Genomic DNA, 23,595 nt, shown 5'->3' on the forward strand with positions numbered 1-23,595 from the left:
GATTTATTTCCTTACATTTTACATGGAATGTTCCAGGTTGAGGAACGGCTACAAACATAGAGGGCATGCGCATGCAACTCTGTTGCAACTCAGCGCTTTCTAGCCGCAAGCAATGGCATGAACTTATCCCCCTTCGATAAACGGCTTTTCCCGCCGAACTTGACACACAAGGCATGCTGTCTAACCATCGGCATCCCAACACGACCGGAGATGTCAAACGGGCGGAATTGATGGCATAAATTGTGTATCCTGACGCGGGCTCCATTTAACATTGTATCTTTATTTGAAGCGAGAAATGAAAGAAACTCGCTCGATGCTGCTCCTAAGCCGCTTAGTACGGTTCAGTTAACGGTTATTTGCACAGAAGGTTCTGCTTGAAGTGAACAGAACATATTGCCTGTTCAAGCAAACGCTTCACTGCTGATGTCTGTTCATCACAATTAAGTGCAACATTCGCTAAATCTAAAAGCACGGAAACCATTTCACACCTTTTAATTAAGATACTTTGCGCAGTCGCACTGGGTGAAGGTGATTTGAGCTTGCTTAGGACACAATTATCCTCATTTTACGCTGCATCGATGCTCTCCCCCTTTTACACCGAACGGGAGAAAGGTGTGCCGGTCGCCATGATCATGACCCTCATCGCAAGCATTGCACCAAATAGCAGAACGCTATCTCCGATCACCGATGACCATCGTCGGATTTCAGGGTGTTCCGTGCGATCACGTAAGGTCACGATCGATGCCACCGATAGAGGGTGGGGGGGGCGAGGGGTGCAGGGCACTCCTTTCTTTTCTAATCGTAGTACTAGCACGATCGCCGTTGGATCCTGCCTAGCGGGAACGTTCTACACCCACCAAGCGATTGAGATGGTTATTGCGATTTAAATGCTTCCGACAACGAAATAGTGCACAATCTCGGGACGGGATGCCGTTAAATTGGAACGCTTTGGAAGGGTTCGCAGCCCAGTGCGTTCCCCGGTCCGTCCCCGGGCTGGATTGTGCTAAGGAATCTGCCGGCGATTATGGGCGTTTGGGGGAGATGTTCGCGCCAGCTGCTCGACACTGCACAAGAATGCGGTCTTTGCAAAAAAAGGGGGAGCCTTTCGGACCAGACTGTCGCTTGCGGCCAATGGGGCTAGGAAAAGAAAATCACACACAGACAAGCAAATCCTGTTTGGTGAAAATGGGAGCAAATTGCATGTTTTTTGTGTGTTTGTAGTAGGGTCGGTGTAAGAGGTCTGTGCTGGAACGGTTTCGAAAGCTAGCTAAGCTTTTTCTGAATATTTTAAGGGCAATTTTGCGATTATTCCAATTACCAGCAAACACACACACACATCCTGCGCGTGAGTGCAGAAAACGTATTCGTACCATCATTCTTCGCACATTGAACGCTTACGACAAGGCTGCCCTAAACGTTATTAAAAAATCATTTACAATGATTGATTCACTGCAAACGTGAGGGGGGATTTTCTGCCCTCTTTCCCGAAAGCTGATTAGTGTGAGCAATTTGGAAAATTTTAATCAATTATTTAACCATCATGTATTCGCCGTTTTTCGCCTTGTTCAAGCGATCCATTCTCTTGAAAAAAACAAATGAATCTCACACTTACAGTTTGGTCGGGGCTGTTGTTGGGCGTCCTATCGTCCTACGATCGACAGACGACAAGCGCTTTCGGGGGAAACCTGTAGCCGCCTGTCCGACTCGTACCAGACATCGGTGAGCAAGTAACATCTGGTCGCCGCGCATGCCGGAAGCTTTTCGGGTTGGCACGTTTTGCCTTTAACAAAAAAAAAACCTCCGTCTGCCGATTACCGTCATTGAGCGCGGTTATGGCAGTTGCAACAGGGCATCAAAGTGTGCAACTGTGTAACATTTTGCTGCCCCGCTGTACGAACCCCACGAACGTATCAGAGGATATGCATGCGCCCCGGCGACGGCACGTAAACGGTTGCATGCAGCTCACCGAACGCTTATGCGATTATTGATAATACACGGCGGTACACGGTACACGGCGAGAGAGAGAGAGAGAGGCAACAAATATCCGCTGGAAACAAATTATCTCAGCTGGTGCGATACAAAGGCAGTTTGGGGCTTGCGATGCAGTAAGGGCAGAAAGGTTGACGTAATGGTGGAACCGATTGACTGCATTTCGGTATCACTGTGCACCAAGTAAATGAAATGTAAGGCAAGAAGAGTAAATAAATACATTTTTCTATAAATTTCAACAAACAAGATGTTTATGCAACGCATAAAGTCATGCAGAAAGTGCATTGCATTGCAATTTGTGCAGTCCAGACGACACACGGTTGGAATGTTGTTGTTTTTTGTTCAGAATTTCCACCCAATCAACAACAAAACCGCGCCCGCGTGCAGTCAAACTCCGAATTCTGGGTCACACCGTGTACAGCAGATTCCAGCGCTTTCCCCCTTTACCCCTTTGTAAACGATAACGGGACAAATGGTTTGCCCCGCATCGCCCCACACAATAAAGCCGACTGACCATTTGAGCTAATTCTTGTCAGAATCCAAAATTTATCACTCTACCCCAACAAGCACTGCTGCTTTTCCGTTACCGTTTCCTCTAACGGGTTGAAGGAAAAAGCGGGGAGAAAAGCTGCCACTGAGCAACAGCCTGACCGCGTCCATTATTCTATGGGTCGATTTTGTAGGTCGCACGCGTACACCTTCCGGTCCGGCACTTTATCCTTCTCGCTATTGTGTTCCCCTTTCGCCAAGGGCACGTTCCCGGTTCCGACACCGGCCACGGTGCCATTATTTGTAATCCATTATCATAAATTGCATTGTTCCGCATAAATTGCATTATGCACGCGTTCGCGATTGCGCTCCCCGGTGCCGTCATCTGGCCCGGTGGGTTTTTAGCGTTTAGCGGCGTTGTGGATGCAAATTTTGTACCGCGACTGACCACTGAACTGTGTGTTAGCAGCAAAAAAAATAAAATAAGGGTCAAACAAATCTGTACGGCAAATGTCGGGCGTGCGGAAGGTGTCAATGGCAACGATCGTGGTGCTGGTCGAGAGCCACTGACCCGGATCGGTGTCTGCAAACAGTTTCCTTAAAAGGTGGAGCAAGAACAGGATTCAGGAAACGACTTTGGGTTAGAAAAATAAGGCTTTCACAACACAACAAACGTATTACAATTGAATTAGAAGGCCTTTCAGTACCAAACAATACATGTAGGGCGAGAAAACACGATAAAGTACCCCAACATTCAGCGACAATTTTAGAAACCCTGTGCGTGGATCCGGTGACTTAAACGAGGGTGAAGCGGTTAGATGGAATATTTACTTTTTAATTGTAAAACATACACATTTGCTTTAATTTTAAAATAATTTCTTTCCATGATCCATCCTTTGAAACCTGCATGGTTATTTAATGTTCGCCATGTCGGACAAAGCCATGCGGGCGGGCTTGTTTTAAGGTCTACCGTCGATTTGTATCAATTCCTCCTAAATATTTCGCAAAAAAAAATTGTTGGAATAGAGCTTTTGCATCATGTTGGTCCTGCAAAATACGATAGGACATAGCGGGAAGATGTTGGACCAGGTTCGAGGACTTGGAATTCCGTCGAAATTCGCTTGAAATTGTCGCATTGAGTTTTGGCGTCATTGCGTGCCGCTGAGAGGCCAGTGGTCGCAATTTATGCTTGCTGATATGTTTGTTCATGTTTCCTAGGTACTATTTCACTGTTTGGCCGGTTGCATCGACCTACTGGCCAAGCGAACGTATGGAGGTAGCGACTTCATTTTCAGCTTCCTTTAAACCTCAAGTCGCTCAGTGTCGTCGACCATTCGGCTTTTCTCGCCTTTCTTTCGATGATTGTTGTTTAATAGTGCCAAGATGTTGTCGATGCCGGAACAGGCTTACAGGGTTTTCCAGGAGTTCCCATAGCTGTGGGACACTTTATCGAATTTTTCTTCCTTAAAATGAAATTAATGTAATGGGAATTTGAATCTATAGCACTCTTATTGGACAAATTCAGTAGGAATTTCCAAGGAGATTATGTTCAAGGTGGCAAGAAGGGTGATATAGTTCGACTGATAGATAGGTGTCAAATTTTGTGTGCTGACTCATGTGATACTGCTTATTAAAAATGCAATTAACGTTTTATTACTGTGGGTGAAGATAGACCTATGAAAAATTGACAATATTTGCCCATTATTTTTTTAATGTAAACGTTATTAATCTGATTTAGATTCATACCGAGAAGATCTTCATGTTATTCTGTAATTCTATTAAATTAAAGTACTCTCCATGCATATTACCACCGAATAGCTCTATGTGCAATTAATTCAAGCGATACTAAGCCGATAGGAAAATGTGAAATGTACACTAACATGGCTTGACAGCTGCAGCGCACAGCTCATCGTAACCACTCGCTTTGCTTCGATTAATCCTCCAGTGGGACGGACAATCGCCTCGTACCCACCCAGCCATCGACGTGTGGCGGCGTGTCTCAATGTTGCCCGTTTGAAAACGAACGAACACACACACACACACACACACACACACACACACACACACACACACACACACAAAGTAACGCAATTGCAAATAAACATTGTAAATTGATCCCTAGAGAAAGTTTTCGCTGGTCCTGGAACTATGGGAACATGTGTAAGCGAAGCGAGGGGAAGGAAAAACTCAACCCAACAGTCCATTGAGCAACGACCGACCCAGGGTTGCACCGCGCCCCTAACTTCAATCGATCATCTCAGTCCGATTCCGATGACAAACGGAGAGCTTCGGATCCGGAGCGCACACAAAGGCACAAGGAGGAAAAAAGCAAATCGCCCCCCCCCGTCCGTCCGTCTGTTGCTGACAGCTTACAAAAAGCGTATCCACTCACATCGATCTTACCCCGTCTGTCAGCGGGCCTGGGCAGTCCGCGACTCCGTGTCTGTCGGGCCCGTTTTGCGAAACGCTTATTGCGATTGCAAAATCAATCTTCGGATCGATCGGTTCGGACCGGGGCCGCGGGACCAGAAGAGCGCACACCACGGTTCGTAATAATTGAGATGATTTTTCACTTTCGCTTTCTCGTGCAAACTCCCCGCACATTGCCGATGCGTTAGCGTGATCGTTTTTTGTTTGTGCGTTAAATTCTTCACCGTTTGAAGCGTTCAAGCAGCAACAACAAGGTGTTGTTATGCTGCGTGCCGCCGGTCAGCTTCAGCGGTCATACCACCGGTCCGGACGCTCCGGAGTTCGTTTGCCTCGAGGAACACATTAAGATATGGCCGTTCTTTCATCCCAAGGCTCCTACTCCCCCTCTCTCTCTCTCTCTCTCTTTGCCTCACCAATCGTCATTCTTGTCATTAGCATGCACTGACCCTTGTCTAACTTTTCGGGCACAACCCGGCACAAAAGCTTTTAAGCGTATGCGGCTGATGACTTCTTCCCTTGCCGTGCACTGAACGCTCACCCAGGGCAACTCCAACAAGAAATACCTGAGGATCGAGTGTTCGCCATTGTGTGTGTATGTGTGTGTACATGTGGGAGGAGCAAGACACTCAAGACAAAGGAACCGATCAGCACAGCATCAAACCTGATCGGTGCGATGATTTGTTATTGCGCATTCAGCGCCTGACGGTGCATTCAGCAACGGGATGAGGTGCATTCGTGCTCGTGATCGGTAGGTTGTGCTTTTTTTTTATTCATTATTACCATTATTAGCTATCGACCCACAAAGAAGAAGTACTGGCGGCAACTCCACACTACCCAGAGCGCGAGGGTACCTTACCGGTTGCAGCATGCTTTTATGGTGCACCATTTCCTATTGAAGGTCAGGCACGAAGGTCAAAGAACCCCTCCACACACACACACACACACACACACAATACCACCCACCCAGCTACCCCCCCGTTCGGTGTATTGTTGACGCAATGTAAAGCCTTCATTCGGTACCGTTTACGTCTCCCACCCGGCTCGCAAGGTCAGCGCGATGATTCTCGTAAAAACCAACATCGATATGAGCGTTTAATCAAAGATTCAATCGACAAGGACGCGTCAAGACGCTTGCGTGCGCTCGTTCGAGTGAGGCCGCCACACCACGGAAGGGCTGCGGATTTTAGGTCAGGTCAGGCCGGAAGGAGGGGATACATTGAAAAATGATCATCACCAGCCAAGCACATGGAATTTGAACATCAATTCCAAATTAATAAGCATTCCACTGCTAACGCTAAAGCCGCTTAAACCGATGATCTATCGGAATGTATCGTGAGCTTTTCATGGCCACAAACGGGGGATCTTTAGCGAACATGCCCACCATGCTTACACGTGGCCCAATTACCGCTCCCTTTACGTCCGACACGTCACGTGTCGATGTGTAGATGTTCAGCACAGTTTTGGACACTTTCTGCTGCTTCGATGGATAAACCGAAACCCGCACCCCGGCGTACCGGGTGTAACATTCCACCACAGTCCGGACAGATGTGGAACAAACGGAAAAACTACCACCGTCTTGCTCATCAAGACGATCCGCGATCGCTCGCGCGTCACCAGCAGGCAATAGTTGCCGCAGCATGAGGTGAGAATTGCAAATTTTAGGTCAGCCGACTCCAGCACTGCCCTGTGAAGCAGGGAAAGTAATAACAAAAGTTTCCACCTTTCCTCTGAAGTGCAACCGTTTGGCGTTGGTTTGGCGCTGCGGAACGGGGGGGGAGAGGCCGAAGAAAACACTTCCCTCCCCGTTCGATGGTACTTCGATGGTAAAGTGTTCATGGCGTGGACAAGTGCGTTCCAGATTTGGGCTTTTGTACGCTTTAAATTTTTCGAAAGGCTACAGGGCGAGTGTGGTACTTGTGTATGGGCTAGTTTTACTTCAAACGATCAACCTTCAACGGAACCAAAACGATCTTGCTCGCCGGGTTCGTCGCTTATGATGATGAGTCTTTCGTTGTTTTGGCTCTATTTTAGCTTCTACGCACCTTCCCGGAATGCTTGTTACATTAAAAAAAAGGCCAATATTATGTGCAACAGCTCTTCTTTCCCCCCCCCCCACCTCATGCCGCTTCGCTAATGCTGCCGCTGCTTCCACACTAACCCAAAACTCATTAATAACACGTCGGAGCCGATCGAGCGTTGCCGGTGCGTCCGATAAACAGCTCATAAAGCTGTCAGACACCGGGCGCGCGCGCGCGCGAGGGTTTGTACAATTTGTTATTACATTTTAACGAGCTCCCATACATCCACTCTAACCGTTGGCAATACTGTGTGCTTCCCATCTTCCCGCACAGCGCACGGAAGAACGTTCGGTGCAGCTGGCCGTCCGAGTGCACAAAACGCTGGAGCTGGCGGACGACAAATTCTACGTTATCACTTGTGGCAAAACAGGATTCGCAAGGTAAGAAGTCTCAGCAATTGGATCTCCTTCTACAGGTCTACAGGAACATCGTCGTGGAGAGACACACACACGGTGTAGAATGCGATATTACGCCACCCGGGCGCGATTAGTGCTAATGAGATAGAAACGTGTCATGATGGTGCTAGAACGCGCGTCACACCGACACATATGCAGTTCCCTCCGCACGCATGGGGGAGAGTGCTCCGTCCAGTAAAGCCAGAACGGCCCAGAATGGCGGAACCGAGGAAAGAGTCAAGGTGTCCGTAGGTGTAAAATATATGTACATGGAATGTTTTCTGCAACAAAAAAAAACCGCTCACGACCCTGACGGTCGATAGCAGAATTGGCGATCGAAACCCGGACGGACGAGGAGCGGAGACAGAGTCGAATGCGAAGGAACAATCCATACCAGTGGCCTTCATGAATATTGAAGCAATTGATGGGTGGACGCAACCCCCGCACACGGTGCCGTTCTTGAAACCATCGAGCGGTGACCATGTGGGGGTACTGGCAAGCTCGATCCATTCCTTATTGAGTGGCAGGCACGGTGCGTTTCGATCGTTGTACTGTACTTTCCGTTTCCGATCGGTGCGCTGGGACGTTTGCTAATGTCTTCATCAATCAAGCTCCACCGTCGTGGGATTACGTGAAGAATCTACCCAAATTACTCGCTCGCCTAGATTATCCTCACACGTATCCGCTGCCCGTCTAATGCACCATTACGCTAATCTTCCTTCTCCCTCGCCAGAGACGACAGCGGTGCGGTGGCCCTCAAGTTCCTGGACAGCACGGGCCGGCGCGTGCGGGAAACGGTCTACAACCGGGAGTACACCATCAAGGCGGAAGTTACCAACCCGAACGGGACGTACGGGATACGCGTGAAGAACTGCTTCGCCTTCAACAAGAAGAACATGTCCGTGGCGCTGATTGACGATCGCGGGTGAGTGAACGATTTGGCTGCCACAAAGGCGGGATAGGATTTTAACACTTTTCTCTCCCCCCCCCCTCACTCTCCTATCTTGCCGCGCAGCTGCCCGCTGAAGAACGACACGATGACGCGGTTCCGGACGAGTGCCGATGGTACGAGCGCCACCGCCCAGATCATGTCGATGTTCAAGTTTTCCGAAGGCTCCGAAGTGCACTTCCAGTGCGACGTGGTCCAGTGCAACGGCCGGTGCCCCGAGCTGGACGAGGCGATCTGTACCGGGGACGCGAACGCATTCGTCAAGTCGGCCCGCGCTCTCGGCCAGATGGACGATGGAATGCTGCTGGCGGCGACGACCGTTTTCGTGATCGATCCTGCCTTCGCACCGGGTAACAGACTGACTGACGGACTGTTGGCTTGTAATGCCTTTTTCAATCGATTCTAATCGCCCATTCCCTACCCTTTGCACAGTAATCTCCGCGATCTGCGATGACACCGGCATCCGTCCGCACTGGCTGCTTTGGCTAACGATCGCGCTCGGCGTACTGTTCCTGATCATGCTGCTGATGAACATCTTCCTCTGCACGGCCATGAGCTGCAGCTGTGCGCAGACTGAGGTACGTTTGGCCTTGCCATACATTATACAGTAGTGTTGGGTTTTTATGAAACTTTCGTTGAGAATCATTCATATGAATCTTCAGTGATAGGTGATTCAAACGTCGAATCGAATCTGCAAAGGTTGATGAATCTTCAAAGATTCGTGTATCTCTAAATATTCATGAAACTCCAAGCAATGATAAATCACTAAAGATTCACGAATGACTCATCTAATTCATGAATCTTTAAAATTCATAAATCCATTAAAATGCATATAGCCTCAGGGGGATTCATGGGGATCTTTGATTCATGGATGATAAGCCCCAAGAACGGCAACAAAAGAATAATAAGAAGCTCCAGCCCTATAAATGTTTAGAGATTCATGAATCGCTAGAGATTCGTAAATCTTTCGAGATATAAGATTTTTTGAGATTCATGAATCTTTTCAGGCTCATGAATCTTTGAAACATGAATCATGAATCTTATGGGAGGTATGATTCTTTCGAGATTCATGAAACATTGAATATTCATGAATCATTGAGATTCATGAATTATTCCAACCGAGATTCAGATTCATTGACTAATTACAAATATTCTTTCAGATTCATGAATCTGAATCACATTTACCCAACACTAGCACAAAGAGTACAGGACACTACTAACTCGATATATCTTTTCCCCGTTTATTCAACCCCGCTACAGATCATCGAGAAGGAACCGTCGATCATCGAGGAGTACGATCCGTACCGAAGTTGGCACGGGTCGCAGTACGGCTCCCGGTACTCGCTGCACGGTGGCCGCGAGGGCGGCCACAACAAGGGCTACACGAGCGGTGGCAGCACGATTCACTCGAACCGATCGCTGCCGATCGATTCGGACCATTACGCGATCGTGCACAGCCGGCCCGGTTCCCGGCACTCCGGACTGCACGGACATCGGCCGCGCGGCCCACCGAGCAATATGTAAAAGCTGCGACCATGACCAGCAAACTGCTGCTAGATTTTTTACGCCTCCATCCCATTTCGCGTCCCCTAAGCGAGCACGAAGATCGATTGGTTGAGTAATGATGCGCGGGAGGGGGAGGTTACACACCCAAGCACTGCACATCGCACAAATGCACACAACAGCAAACTTGTACATAACCCAACGGTGCTGTGTGTGTGTGTGTGTGCCTGTGTTACATGCAGTATAATGGTTGTGTGACTCTGCACCGAACTCTCGTCACCGATCCTTGGAAGAGTCTGCGGACATGATCGATCATCATCACACGTCCAACAGGAAAGCGAAAACAAACATTACAAACGAAAGATTTCATTTGCACAGCGCGGTCTATTCAACTATTTAGTATACACAAGGTAGTGCACGTTCATCCATCCTTAAAAGTGATCGGTTTCTATCGCAGGATAGGATTTGCTGGGAGTTGAGTATTTACACCCCCTAATACTGGTACAGTTATCGCTCTCTTCCTTTTTATGTACCGATGATTTGGGCCAGCCCGAAGACTGACAAATGCCATGTAAAAGTACGTCTTTCTGCTGGGCTGTTGCGGTAGCAACGCATTACGGAAAACAAAATTCACCTAATTAAGTTCAGTAAGCGAACGAGTTAAACACAGATATAGACCGATGCACAGGGAAGAGGGAGGGCTGCCGTTGATTTAATTACCACTACGATAGGGAACGTTCACAATGCAGCAGATGGTAGGCAGGGTGCATAATTTCATTACTATTCGTGACCGCAACACATCCGGCGTAGATCAGAGTTGTAAAAGAGTACTTTAATATACCATAGGTCTACTAAACTAGTAAAACTAGCGGTAAAACTAGAAGCAACCAGGCAGGAATGCTCTGAAATGCTTTGGTCCCCATATGCAAACACCCCATTGGTAAGCATTGGAATTGGAGTGAATCGACCGGAACTAGATTAATAAAGTTAACAATCAAGCAAGTACATTTAATTCATCAGTACAGGAACTCGAACAGAATTGGAAAGGAAAACGACGAGAAGAGGACAGGAATTTGCTTTTAAAGTTGTAAATTTTTGCATAAGTGAGAATAGTTAATAAAAGTACATACTAATTCGATAAACAAAAGGATTCTGTGCACTACCGTTCGATCCGTTCCGGCAGCTCTCGACCGTTTGCTAAATGCTAATCCGAAACGCCACGTACGGGAAGTATGAAAACCGGTTTATTACATGCTAAATGTAATGTGTTATTCTTTCACTAAATTATGTTACGGTATCGATAACGCACTGCACGGCCTGTAAATAGGTGAGTTTGAGTTCATCCCTATCATCCCTAAGCGCCCTTAGCGTCTATCTTACGAGGTAAACTTTACCTGCTACAAGCGATACGGTATTGTTGCTTTTTTGTATGTTGCCCCCTGTACCGCCTTGGTACAGCAACGGCAAACATGAGTTATATCGTACACCTTAACCGCCTAATGATTACTCTTATGCTCTTGTTCCTCTGCATCAAACGAGGGGGGGGGATTCGAAAGAAGTTTACACGATTGTTGCTTGATGCTGATGCGGGAGAACAACAATTCATGGCGAATTTCATGTGCAATACAGAACTGATAAAAGTGGACTGAAATGGTATTTTCAGATAGTTTGAAAAGAAAAGAAAAACAGGATCAATTATGCTGTTCCCTACTCACCGAATGTATGGACCTAACGAAAAGAACGTTTTGCTTTTTTTTTGATGAGCTGGCCCTGAGCTAAGAACAGATTGTTGCTCTGATGGAAAAAAATGAAATTATCTCCTGCTTTTACATCGACCATCCTCTCTATCTGAGTATCATCCTGTATGTTATAAAAATATGGTCTTTGTGTTCGTGTGTGTGACCTACTGGAAGGTAACGTCGCCACGGCGACTGCCCACGCGGGGCGCTTGTACTGTTCCTGCAAAAACAAACGAAAAAAAAAACGCAAACTGATGGGAGACTAATTCCTTCCTGCAGCTTGCGAGCGCCTGACTGAACACGATCAATTATTATTATCGGCATTGGCGGACGTTCTGAACGTGATTTGAATGTTCTTTGCCGATCTGTCGATGGAGCTCTTGCGCCTTTTAGGGCTCTTTTCGGAACGTTCATTCGGCTCTGCGATGGAATCGTCCACATCCATTACTATGCTTTCCGTTGCCTGCACTCGTGTGGACTTCGATTCTTCCGCCGAAACGTCTCGCCGTTCTGCAGTATCTGCAATTATCGATTTAAAAAAATGGCTTTAAAATGTACGTTGCCATTGCGCGTCACCATTGCAAACCCTTTCTTACCTTGCTTATGGTCAGTGTTGTGGATAGTAATTTTAAACCGTGACACCATCGAGGCCGGAAGTGCGGGACCCTCAGGAACGTCGGGCTGTTCGTCCTGCTCGTACTGGTACGCACTGTGCGGGTCATCGTCCTCGTCGTCTTCCTCCATCTTGATGCGATCGTGCTTCGAGCCCATGCCGAAACTGTCATCAAAGCTGCCGGAAGCTGCTTTCATCCGATCGTACCCGGCGGCACCGGTACGGTCCTTGCCATTGTTTTCCTCCAGCGATTTGATGTCAGCCTTGAACCGTTCCTCGACCGCCTCAATGCTTTCCATCACTTCCTGTCGCTTCTCGTCCATCAATTCTATTGGAAATGAAGGGAAAATGTAAACAAACCTTTGACTAGGACACGAACGCTGCGAACGCTCGATTGCATTTCACTCACTTTGCTGCTCCTTCTGGCATTCGGCCAGCTTCTTCTCCATGGCAGCATTCATCCGCTTTGGTAGGTAGAAGATCGGTGGATTGGTTTTCGTTTTGATAAAGTTCTGCAGCGGCCGTTTCGAGTTTTCCCACACCTCCAGCGCCTTCAGCTTGGCCATCTTCGTTTCTAGCGCGCGTATTTCGAGCTGCTGCCGTTTCCGGTCGGTAAACAGGCACTGCTTCTCCTTCTGCATGTTTTCCCGCTCCATCTTTTCCTGCTCCTCCAGCTTCTTCTCGATCATGGCCTTTTTCTCCTCCTTCGACTTCAGCTTCGACTCCTCCTGGGAGAACTTTTGCAGCGTGCCGAGCAGCGAGCCAAAGATGCGCCGATTGCGGGCCCGGGACCGCTCGTCCGAGCCCTGTGCCGCCACGATGTCCTCCTTGGACGGTTGCTCCTTGATGACGCGTGAAAACAGCCGCGGCTTTTCGTACTCTACGTCACGGTTCGGTGGTCCGGACAGGCGACTGAACACGGATTTCGTTTCCCCCATGGCACGTCGTTTGGCCGGATTCGGGTGGCCACCGGATTCGGGGTACGGTCTGGTGTGGTCCCGGCGCGGGCCCATCGCATGGGGCGAGTCGAAGCCGAGCGAGTTTCGCTTCCGCGCATCGTAGCCCTCCTTCATGGCGAATCCCCCCTTTTTGTTGCCCCCGTTCGGTGTGTTCGGTCCGCCACCGCCGCCGCCGCCGCCGCCACCATCCTCCCGCCCATTGTTGTACGGCTCTGCGTTGGACGGATCGCGTCCGAATATTCTCCGGATGTTATCGTTCAGCCCTTTGAGATTGTTTCTCGCACGGTCCAGCTCGTTCTGCAGGTCGTCGCACCCCTTGAGCAGGTCGGTTGCCATCGTGACCGGGCGTAGGGTTGAGTTGCAGCCACACGTGCACAAGTGCAAACGTTTAAAAATACACCGATAAGCTTAGAAAACTAATATGCACCGCAGCATTTATCCGGGAAAACATTAGCTAAACAATTTGTTTCTTTTTTGGTTATCTTTTTTCTTCTCTCTTTTCTAATTTTGCACTTTGACAGATGGTGCAACAGCGCTTGCGGGCTCTGCAGCGGAATCGTTTTGAACTAAATGACAGCCAACGTTGCGCTGTTTTGAAAATACCGTTTAGAACAACGTGGAGAGAAATGGTTTTTTCTTTGGCTTTATCAATCTAACAACATATTTTGCATTTTTATGAGAAAAGCAATGTAACAGATACATTTTGTTTGCAATTTTATCTAAAACTAAGAAAAAAAAACTGAATTTAAAAATTTAGTACAAAACATCCCAGCTGTCAGCCCTCAATTAGCCCACCACAACAAATCCTCCTGTCATAATATACACGGTCGGCAGCGCGGTGTGTTGGCAGAGAAAATCACACTTTCGCACAGCACGGAAATTCTGCCAGTGACCATCAGAGTTTGAATGAAAGTGCGGCAATATTAGGTCAGGCAATCATGAGCAATCTTCCGGACGTAGAGCAGTTGAAGCTGGAGGAAAATCACACCAGCGCAGAAGGGAATGCTGCCGCCGCCGCCCCGGTCGCGGAAGACGTGGTTGATCCATGGACTGTTACCAGCTCATCCGATGCGGGAATTGATTACGATAAGTTGATAAGTATGTGCAGGAAGTGTTCGTGGAACGATGCTTACACGATACAGAATAGTTGACTAATTCAATTTCTAACCCCACCGCTTCCTACAACAGAGCGGTTCGGATGTTCACACATCGATGCGGCACTGATCGAGCGGCTCGAAAAGGTCGCGGGAAAACCGGTTCACCATCTGATCCGTCGTGGTATATTCTTTTCGCACCGTGACCTACACACACTGCTGAATGCGGTAGAGGCGGGCAAGAAGTTTTACCTCTACACCGGCCGTGGGCCGTCGTCGGACTCGATGCATTTAGGTCACCTGGTGCCCTTTATCGTGACGAAGTAAGTGCGGTGGAGTAGGGAGGGGGGTGGTGTTGCCAAAGGGAACAATGATGCAAACATTCGCTTTTATTGCAGATGGCTGCAGGAAGCGTTCGATGTGCCGCTGGTCATTCAGCTGACCGACGACGAGAAGACGCTGTGGAAAGACCTGACCGTCGAGCAGTCGATGCGGATGGCGCGCGAAAACGCCAAGGATATCATTGCGATTGGGTTCGATCCGAGCAAAACGTTCATCTTTTCCAACCTGGACTTTATGGGCCAGTGCCCCCAGTTCTACCAGAACATTATACGCATCCAGAAGTGCGTCACGTTCAATCAGGTGAAGGGCATATTCGGTTTCGGTGACTCGGACGTGATTGGCAAGATCGGGTTTCCGGCGGCCCAGGCAGCACCCGCGTTCTCGACCACCTTTCCCTTCATCTTCGGCACAGACAAGCTGCCCGTGCTGATTCCCTGTGCGATCGATCAGGATCCCTACTTCCGCATGACGCGTGACGTATCGCCCCGGCTCGGCTTCCCCAAGCCGGCCCTCATCCATTCGAGCTTTTTCCCCGCGCTGCAGGGCGCACGGACGAAAATGTCGGCCAGCGATACCAACTCGGCCGTCTTCCTAACCGACACGGCCAAGCAGATCAAGACGAAGATCAACAAGCACGCGTTCTCGGGCGGGCGGCAAACGCTCGAGGAGCACCGAGAGCACGGTGGCAACACGGACATTGACGTGAGCTTCCAGCTGCTGCGGTTCTTCCTGGAGGACGATGCCGAGCTGGAGCGCATCCGGGTCGCGTACGGCAAGGGCGAGCTGCTCAGCGGCGAAATGAAGAAGATCGCGATCGACACGCTGCAACCGATCGTGGAGGAGCATCAGAACCGGCGGAAGGACGTGACGGATGAGGTGCTTAATCTGTTCCTTACGCCCCGGAAGCTGAACTACGAGTTCACCGTAAAGCTGCCCGGCGATAGTGCGAACGGGGCAGAGGGAGCGAAGAAGAAAGGCAAAGATAAGAAAGCGGCTAAGCCGAATTAGCGACGATTGTGGGCAAATACACATCGCGGTTGGTCGCATTCGGGCATGCAATTATCGGTACTTTAGAGGATTATGATAAGGGCGGCGTCACACACGTTGCTAATCATTTTCCGCGCTCGGCATCAGTGCTTCTATGAATTTGAACGGTACGGTAGTACCTGTTCCGCGAATTACTTCACCTCACAGCCACACCAAAACGGAACCGGATACATCAGTTGGTGGTGGTGCTGTGGAAACATTTATTTATTTTATTTTTAGCCGCGTCGTTGCTTTGCTTGCTACAAGTAAAACTAAATGCACGGTGATGAATAAACGAAAGCTATGAAAAGTTTAAATCCGTGTTATTATTTTGTAGAAAAGGAGATGAAAAATTTAATTCTACAAACAAAAACGAGGGACGGGCAAGTGAACAAAAAATAAATGAAATAATAATAAGAATTAAATACAAAAAATGCACTCAAACGCATCCTTGCATTAGAATCTACCTGTTTTTGCGCAAACAATTTCACTTCACGCAAAAGCCGGCAGCAAAAAAAGCATTGCTGACCACTCGAATCTCTCTCTCCCTCTCTCTCTCTCTGCTCACCAACACTGTCACACCCCAGGGCAGCAAGGAATCGGAAGCGCTCAAAGAAAGGAAACACGTGTTCAGCTGAGCTGAGTGACCTGTGCTCTACCCCATGTCTTCGTTCAAAAGCAATGCGCGAAGATAAATGATCGACAAGCACTGAGAACAATAGCACGCGCTCTCCTCCTTCTACGATGTCTCATTCCATGATGTTGCTCTACATTCATCGACGGCATCGCAATGGAAAATAATAATAAAAAAAAAAAACGAGCGACGCGAAACGATGTAACCTCCCTCTCCAAGGCGGGGGAACAAACACTTGTGCACACAAAACCCCGGGAGCTCGGAGGATGGATGACGATCGTCGCCGGATCTTCTTCTAGCGCTCGTGAGTGAGTGGAAACAGTTCGATGCAATAACAGCGTTTGAACGGAGTGAAGCGAAACAAAAAAAAGCCTCAGAACCACCCGCCCAAGACACGGACGAGGAAAAACGTGGTGCCGAAGAAAGGAGCGTGGAGATAAATAAAGAGTGACAATACATTTCCATATCGATTTTGTTACGGACACCGTGCAAAAGGGTTGCCATCCTTGGGCGGAAAAAAGGGTTGCCGGTGCCGGATGTCTAAGGGCGCTGGTGCAGCAAACGATCGCCACAGTGTCGGTTAGTGTCGCTCGGAAAGTGTTTGCGAGAAGTTTCTTAGGGATTTTTGTAGAAAACAAGTTGTGCTACAGTTGAAGATCGCTTGTTCATAAAATTCGGGGCGATCGCAGTGTAATGAACGAAGCCTTTCGTGCATTTAAATCACAAAATAACGTGTAAATAAGGCTCCAGAGCAGTGTGTCCCCCCATCCGGCCACCAGCGTCGAATGCATAATGAACATAGCCGATCTCATCCCGATCGATCTGTCCAACGATCGCGAATTTGCTGCCAGCGCCTGCAGTGCACCGACGACAGCCGGCGGGAACGATGTGAGCCACCACCAGCACCATCGACCTTCGGATACGGTGCCGGCGGTCTCGTCCGCCGGATACATCCACGTTCCCACGCCCACCTTTGCCACGTATGCGCCAGTGCCGGTCACACTGCCGCCCCTCTTCACCTCACCACCGTACGAGCGACGGTATCCGACGCGACGCACGACGAACCTGGCCACCAGCAGCCTCACGACCCTCACCACGAACACCAGCACCGCCACCGGCAGCAGCGAGCACCTGTACACGGTGCGACCGGTAACACCACCACTCATCGGTGACCATCTCCCCGGGACCAGCATCCCGGTCAGTGTGCTAAAGCTGACGCCACCCCGCTCGTCACCGCCTGCCACGTTGCTGCAGGCAAACGATGCGAACCGTTCGCCGACGCCCGTGTTCGCGATGGACTTTACGCGCATCGGCAACTGCGGTGCCGGAGCGGAGGAGAGTGATCGACTGGTGTCGAACGTGGTGCTATCCTTTGCCAGCCATCCGGGCCAGCCAACGGCCACGGACGGTATGCTGGGCTTTCCGGGTGGTTCCGGGTTGAGTTTCACGGCGACGGCGACGACGATGACGACGACGACAAGTGCGACCGTGCCTGCGACGAAAGCGATCGCATCGTCCAGCTCATCCTCCTCGTCGGCGGCCGATGCGCTGAGCCACTGTGACGTCAGCCTTTGGCGCAAGCGTGCGATGGAGATTGAGAAAGGTAAGGGCACGGAGGGGGCAGCCACGCGGGGAGAGGTGGGGGAGGGGGAGAAAAACACCCACCTGACGCAGTGTGTACTTGCAGATTACAAAAAGTCCGCCTGCGACCGGGAACGGACCAGGATGCGGGACATGAACCGTGCGTTCGATATGCTGCGCTCGAAGCTGCCCAACAAGAAGCCGTCCGGCAAGAAGTACTCCAAGATTGAGTGCTTAAGGTGAGTTGGGCGATGTCTTCCAATTTTGTTTTGTCGTCCATCCGATCCATTTACAAGGGATTTCTATGTTTGCGCAGGGTAGCGATACAGTACATACGGCATCTGCAGCGTGAGCTCGAGTATCCGACCACACCGTCGCCCGAACCGCACGAGTACATGTACGAGGTGGTCACGCCGTTCAACCACATCCCGACGCCGGCCAGCGCCTACGCCGGGCTGGACACCAACAACAACAACCTGTCGATCGTGTCGGCCCATTCGTTTGCGGTCGTTCCACCGCCGGTCCGGCCAGCCGTACCGCAGCCAATGCTGCCCGCCCTGCCAACACCACAGCCGCAGCCGGTTGCGACGGCTGTGCCACACAACAACCTGCACCATCATCACCATCACCAGTGGTACATAGCGAACAGTGCCGATGGGTACAGCTACTACTATCTTCCGTAGTCGGTTGGGTTGAGCTATTGTTGTGTTGTGTACATTTGAAAAATAATTATAAACATACTTTGCGCTAGAAAGTGGAATGGATTCGTTTGGGTGAAATGGGGAGAAAAGAATGCTGTTAAACAATCAGATTAGGAATCGATAGTACGTGGAAAGGATCACAGATCTTCTCATTCCGATGGAGAGCACCTTCAACCTTTCAGGCTGAATTTCATGATTATAAATCAACGGACGTCCTTATCCTTACTTCCTTACGCTGATTAATTGATCATACCTCTTATGCTAAAGAGCTGGAAAGTATGTTAGTTTATTCCATTGAAATTAATGGTAATTAGGTTATCATTACATAAGAGTTCGTTGTTGAGGGCCATTTTAACGTTACCTCTAGAATGAGTGAAAGTTCAATTCTGGTTTTGACTAGAAAATACTAACTGTATATAACAAAATTTTCTCCAGCTTTACTTTATTGAATCTTGATTTTCGTCTCTCAAAAGCAAATATTTAAATTTTGGATAATTAGTCACAAAAATAAGCTATTGATTTGAACCTTTACAAAGACATCGCGGACCGTGTCATAGGCTTTTGAGGGTCATATGTGGCCTACCGGCCGTAGTTTGCAGAGTCGTAGTCGATAGATATTCGATAGATGCGTCGTAGGACGAATTTCGCACCAATTCTACGTTACCACAGTAGCACTTGCACATGTGTCGCCGCAGCAGGGCTGCAAGGACTTGTTAAGTACCACGCAATCGGAACAAATCTCGGAACCTATTATAGGCTGGCATAACCATAACGGAATTCTGGTGATTTAATTACTGGCAAACGCACCGGATTCTACCAAAAACCTAAAGTTCTATTTCCAACCCAGACATGATCACTCGTACGATCAAATGAGCGTATATGATCGATCGTATTTTTTAAATCATATTTCAAAGAAAATGTGAAAAACTGATCACCATTAAATTCTGTAGAAAATAGCGTAATGAGAAACGCTGGGTAAACCCTGTGCGTAATCGTGTAGTGGGCAAGATCAGTTGTAGTTTTTTTGAACGGTAAATGTGTTTGACTTCCAATTTTGACTGCGTTTAAAAATTAACTAAAACAACAAAAAAATAATTAGCTATTTCATTATCACTAGTTACATTGGCCAGGATACAGGGCTGCGTAAATAAATTTCAATGATCCCTTTTACCCTTACGAGTACGTAGAAAATAATGGCCTCTCAACCCAATTAAAATGAGATACTAATAACGATCCATTAAGAGACCTAAAATCAAAACCAAACTTATACTGATCCTCACACCAATCCGCTACATATTCTAGTTCAAGAACTGCACATAACCTAAGCCGGTCCTGAATCTGATACTGAACTTATACCGATCCTGGAATCGATCATGAACCCATACCGGTCCTAGAACCAATCATAAACCCATACTGGTCCTGGAGCCGATTATGGTTCCTTACTGGTACTGGAGCCGATCATGATTCTATACCGGTCCTGGAACCTGTTATGAACCCATGAGGGTTCTGGAATCGACCATGAACCCATACTGGTCCAGGAGCCTATCATGAACCCATACCTACCTTGGAACCATTCATGATCCCATACCTGGCCTGGAACCATTCATGATCCCATATTGGTCCTGGAGCCGATCATGAACCCATACCTACCTTGGAACCATTCATGATCCCATACCTGGCCTGGAACCATTCATGATCCCATATTGGTCCTGGAGCCGATCATGAACCCATACCGGTCCTGAAACTGATACTGAACTCATACGTGCCCTGGAACTGATATTGAATCCATACCGGACCTAGAACTGATATTGACCACATACCGGTCCTGGAACCACTCATGAATCCATATCAGTCCTGGAACTGGTCATGAACCCATTCTGATCCAGAAATAGCTCCCGATTTCATTTATTTTCTACAACAGTTCCTGGAACTGTTGCGGATCCGGATTCGGAACGATACTTGAACCGGGTATGTTACCGATACAATGTGTCCGGGTATGTGTCCAGTTCCAGTCACTAAACTATACCAGTTACAAAATTTGCAGCGTAGTAATAGTATTAGAATTAGCGTAGGAAATTTAGTAGAATTTGTATAGTGATCTGGCAATCTGATTTTTTGAAATATTTATATACCATAAGGAATTGATGCAGTAAATATTTCGATGCAGTCCACGAGCCCATCATGCTGAAAACCATATACCTCTCCCAGCAGCGGCAATTTAAAAACCTCGGTGTAGACCCGTCTAGTACTGCATCTAGCCGGACCGTATGCAGCTTAGAAGGTGGTTTAAACGACCCTTAAGCCCATTGCATTTGCAGATGCGTTTACTGCCCGGTCGCTTCAGTTGCGTTACATTCATCGTTCAAGTTACACAGACAGTTAGCTGCTCACCGTCATTCGCCGATTTGCTTCGTACTTATGTGCCGTTTGTTTTGTACCTTTTTATATGCAGTCAAATAAAACTGTAAACTTTAAACGCACAGGATGGGACGTCTTAAAGGCCGAGCTAGGCAGAGCAAAGAAGGTTAGTTAAATGATGGTGAAAGTGTTAAAATTTGCCATTCAATTTGCTCATCATTCATGTGCAAATAGGTGTCGTTAAAAATGAGCATAATTCATCTAACAAATAACTAATGTTTCATCAAATGCATATTTGCAATGCATAAATGTAGAAAAAAAGGCAAAGATTGTAGAAGAGCAATGACCACCGGGGGTCGGTCGGTCTGCGTGATTTATGTCGACCGGCCGGTATCACTTGGGCCCCCTTAGGTGCCAATCATAAACCCTTTTTATGACTCATCGATGCCTGCGGGCTGCGCTTCTGTTCTTTTCTCCCACTTTAGAGCTAGGCAAGAAAGCTTGCATTCGCGAGCATAAGCGATTGATGAAGATGAACGTTTATTACGATCATCTGCGCCAGCTGCTACACATTCCAGCAAACACCTCGAAAGTCCTCACACTTGCGTAAGTATTTGAGTCGCCGTCGTAGCTTAAGAATGTTCACTCACTGATATTCTCCTTCTATTTTTTTACGTGGCTACAGTCATACTGCAATGTATATCGATGTACTTGAGTTTGTTTTGAATACGGGTGTCAACGCAAAACGCAACGATGCGACTGAGGAGACCGCCGAAAAGTCAAGCGCTGAGCCAGCGATGGACTGCAACGGGGAGACAGCGTTCCTGTTGCGTGATGGCTTTCGAGCCATTCTTCCTGCGGATGACCAACAAATGCCTTTGACCGAACTGCTCCATAAGTATCCGTACATACAGAAGCTGCTGGTCGGCGTACCAAGCGTGCCGCCGGAACCAGCAAACCAGCTCGACGACGATGACTGTAATGTATACGACCAAATATTTCCATCGCTCGTTGAGGTTCAGGTGGCAGGTTTGAAGGCAGAGTGTGAAGAACAGCCCGTAACTGATGAGAAAGTAAATGAGCAAATCTTTACCGACCCGACCCCTGCCACTTCAAATCTCGGCGAAAAGAACTCCGAACAATTTTTAATAAAACACTCCGCCCAAATGCAAAGCCTACGATTGGCACCGTGGAAAGCGTCCAACAACCACGAGCTCGAATGTTTGCTGATGAGTGAAAACGAACAGGACTTGGGACTTGTATTGCCCACCTTTCCGTCGCTCGTAAGCAGCATTCCAGCTCGTCGGGAGGGTGAAACGTCCTGCCCGAACGTGGCACCACCCGTACTGCAGCTAAACGAGGACACACTTACCCTGGAACCGCACGAAAGTGAGTGGGATTTGCCTGAGGATGTTTCAGAGTTTCTGCTCGAACAATGGAATTTGGACATGGAGCGTTCTCTGGAACTAGCCATGGATTATTAGACAAAGTACTCATAAATGTGATCCAATGGATCGCAAAGGTAAAATTGCGTGATCTCCATCGTGCCAAGTAGAGAATGTATTTCTTGCCATAACAATTTGTTCTTTTTTGACAACCTCGCAAACGAGCGGTAATTTTAAATTAACGGTCACAGCATAATCAAGTGCTTTCAGGTTTTTTTTTTGTAAGTCTGTGATTGTGTTGTGAAGAGGGACAGGGTAATTGTAAATTGACCAACTTGCTTGTGTATTTAAAGGGAAACGGTACGGCTATATTGTACTTAAACCCGTTTTTCATATTTATTGAAGCTTAATATTCCATTAATTTTACCTACAAGCCACAAAGATTCGACGTATTATTGATACAGTAAACACATTCCCAGGAAAAAAAACGAACAATAGTATTTGCTCACAGACACAATTGCCAGTATTAATCATGATTATTTTAATTGCCCAATATTCCTCACATTCGATCAAAATTCGTGAAAGTGCAGTTCACTCCATATGTAGTTCGCGAACGGTAACTTTCGTCAAATTGCTGTTTTTGGATTTATGGAGCTAAAATTTAAAAATCATCAAATTTGCCATAGATCAAATTGACTAAATACTAACTTACTAACATATTTAGTAGTTTCTTTTCTTTTTTCAAGTGATTGAAGTTTGATAGTTTTTCACGAAGTTTTCTCAACCTTTATTTTTACCTTTAAGGTTTTCTCAATTTTTAAACTAATCCTGTCTACCAAATGACTAACAAAATATGTTTCAATGAAGCAGTTTCATATTTAATTTTAACAAAACATCTGTTCAAACCCGCAACATAACGAAATGGCACTTTTCTCTACTGATAAACATGAAAATCTGTAGCTTAAATTCAAAATTTGGCGCGAACTATGTATTGATATGAAGGTTAAATTTGGCATTTTTTTCTAATGAAAAGACGTTGAAACATGAAATGAAGGACATTTTTAACAATAATGCAAGTAAAAAGGCGGTAAGAAAAGCGCCGAACGATAAGATTTGGAAAAAAATTAGTTAACGGACGATTCTAGTCCCTGTTCTAAAATTGTTCTAAAATAATTTGGTATTTCGATCGTGATGTCGTGCAGATTGCATACTTTTGGGTGCTATTTAAACAGGGCAGATTGCCGTTGCTAAAAATTACAAAGTACAAGTTAAAATTCAGGTTTTTATGAAACGATCAAAACTGTAAGCAGTAAAATTGTTCCTGTACAAT

General features: G+C 47.6%; 5 protein-coding genes across 8 annotated transcripts in view; 4 read left to right on the forward strand and 1 right to left on the reverse strand.

Annotated features, from left to right (window-relative positions):
- The window catches only part of LOC121589403, a 43,365-nt gene extending 32,890 nt beyond the window's left edge, over nt 1–10,475 (forward strand). For all 4 annotated transcript variants that reach the window (XM_041908319.1, XM_041908322.1, XM_041908320.1 and 1 more), the window contains exons 4-8: nt 7,260–7,366; nt 8,115–8,306; nt 8,397–8,680; nt 8,763–8,908; nt 9,591–10,475. In XM_041908319.1, coding sequence (XP_041764253.1) covers nt 7,260–7,366; nt 8,115–8,306; nt 8,397–8,680; nt 8,763–8,908; nt 9,591–9,854 — 993 coding nt within the window. In that variant the 3' untranslated portion in view covers nt 9,855–10,475. The remainder of the gene's footprint in view (nt 1–7,259; nt 7,367–8,114; nt 8,307–8,396; nt 8,681–8,762; nt 8,909–9,590) is intronic.
- Nucleotides 10,476–10,983: 508 nt separating this feature from the next.
- LOC121589400 (pinin) lies at nt 10,984–13,641 on the reverse strand. Its single transcript, XM_041908317.1, has 3 exons — nt 12,595–13,641; nt 12,169–12,513; nt 10,984–12,091 (listed from the first exon to the last, which is right to left on the reverse strand). The coding sequence occupies exons 1-3, from the start codon at nt 13,478–13,480 to the stop codon at nt 11,877–11,879; spliced, it is 1,446 nt and encodes a 481-aa protein (XP_041764251.1). The 5' UTR covers nt 13,481–13,641; the 3' UTR covers nt 10,984–11,876.
- Nucleotides 13,642–13,946: 305 nt separating this feature from the next.
- LOC121589404 (tryptophan--tRNA ligase, cytoplasmic) lies at nt 13,947–15,923 on the forward strand. The gene is made up of 3 exons (XM_041908324.1): nt 13,947–14,242; nt 14,333–14,561; nt 14,637–15,923. The coding sequence occupies exons 1-3, from the start codon at nt 14,083–14,085 to the stop codon at nt 15,586–15,588; spliced, it is 1,341 nt and encodes a 446-aa protein (XP_041764258.1). The 5' UTR covers nt 13,947–14,082; the 3' UTR covers nt 15,589–15,923.
- Nucleotides 15,924–16,502: 579 nt separating this feature from the next.
- On the forward strand, nt 16,503–19,119 carry LOC121589405. The gene is made up of 3 exons (XM_041908325.1): nt 16,503–17,843; nt 17,928–18,060; nt 18,138–19,119. The coding sequence occupies exons 1-3, from the start codon at nt 17,033–17,035 to the stop codon at nt 18,502–18,504; spliced, it is 1,311 nt and encodes a 436-aa protein (XP_041764259.1). The 5' UTR covers nt 16,503–17,032; the 3' UTR covers nt 18,505–19,119.
- Nucleotides 19,120–19,125: 6 nt separating this feature from the next.
- LOC121589407 lies at nt 19,126–23,582 on the forward strand. The gene is made up of 4 exons (XM_041908327.1): nt 19,126–20,516; nt 20,661–21,046; nt 21,366–21,486; nt 21,566–23,582. The coding sequence occupies exons 2-4, from the start codon at nt 21,007–21,009 to the stop codon at nt 22,362–22,364; spliced, it is 960 nt and encodes a 319-aa protein (XP_041764261.1). The 5' UTR covers nt 19,126–20,516; nt 20,661–21,006; the 3' UTR covers nt 22,365–23,582.
- Nucleotides 23,583–23,595: the final 13 nt, after the last annotated feature.

This window comes from Anopheles merus, chromosome 2R (genome assembly GCF_017562075.2).
Source record: "Anopheles merus strain MAF chromosome 2R, AmerM5.1, whole genome shotgun sequence".
NCBI classification, from domain to species: domain Eukaryota; kingdom Metazoa; phylum Arthropoda; class Insecta; order Diptera; family Culicidae; genus Anopheles; species Anopheles merus.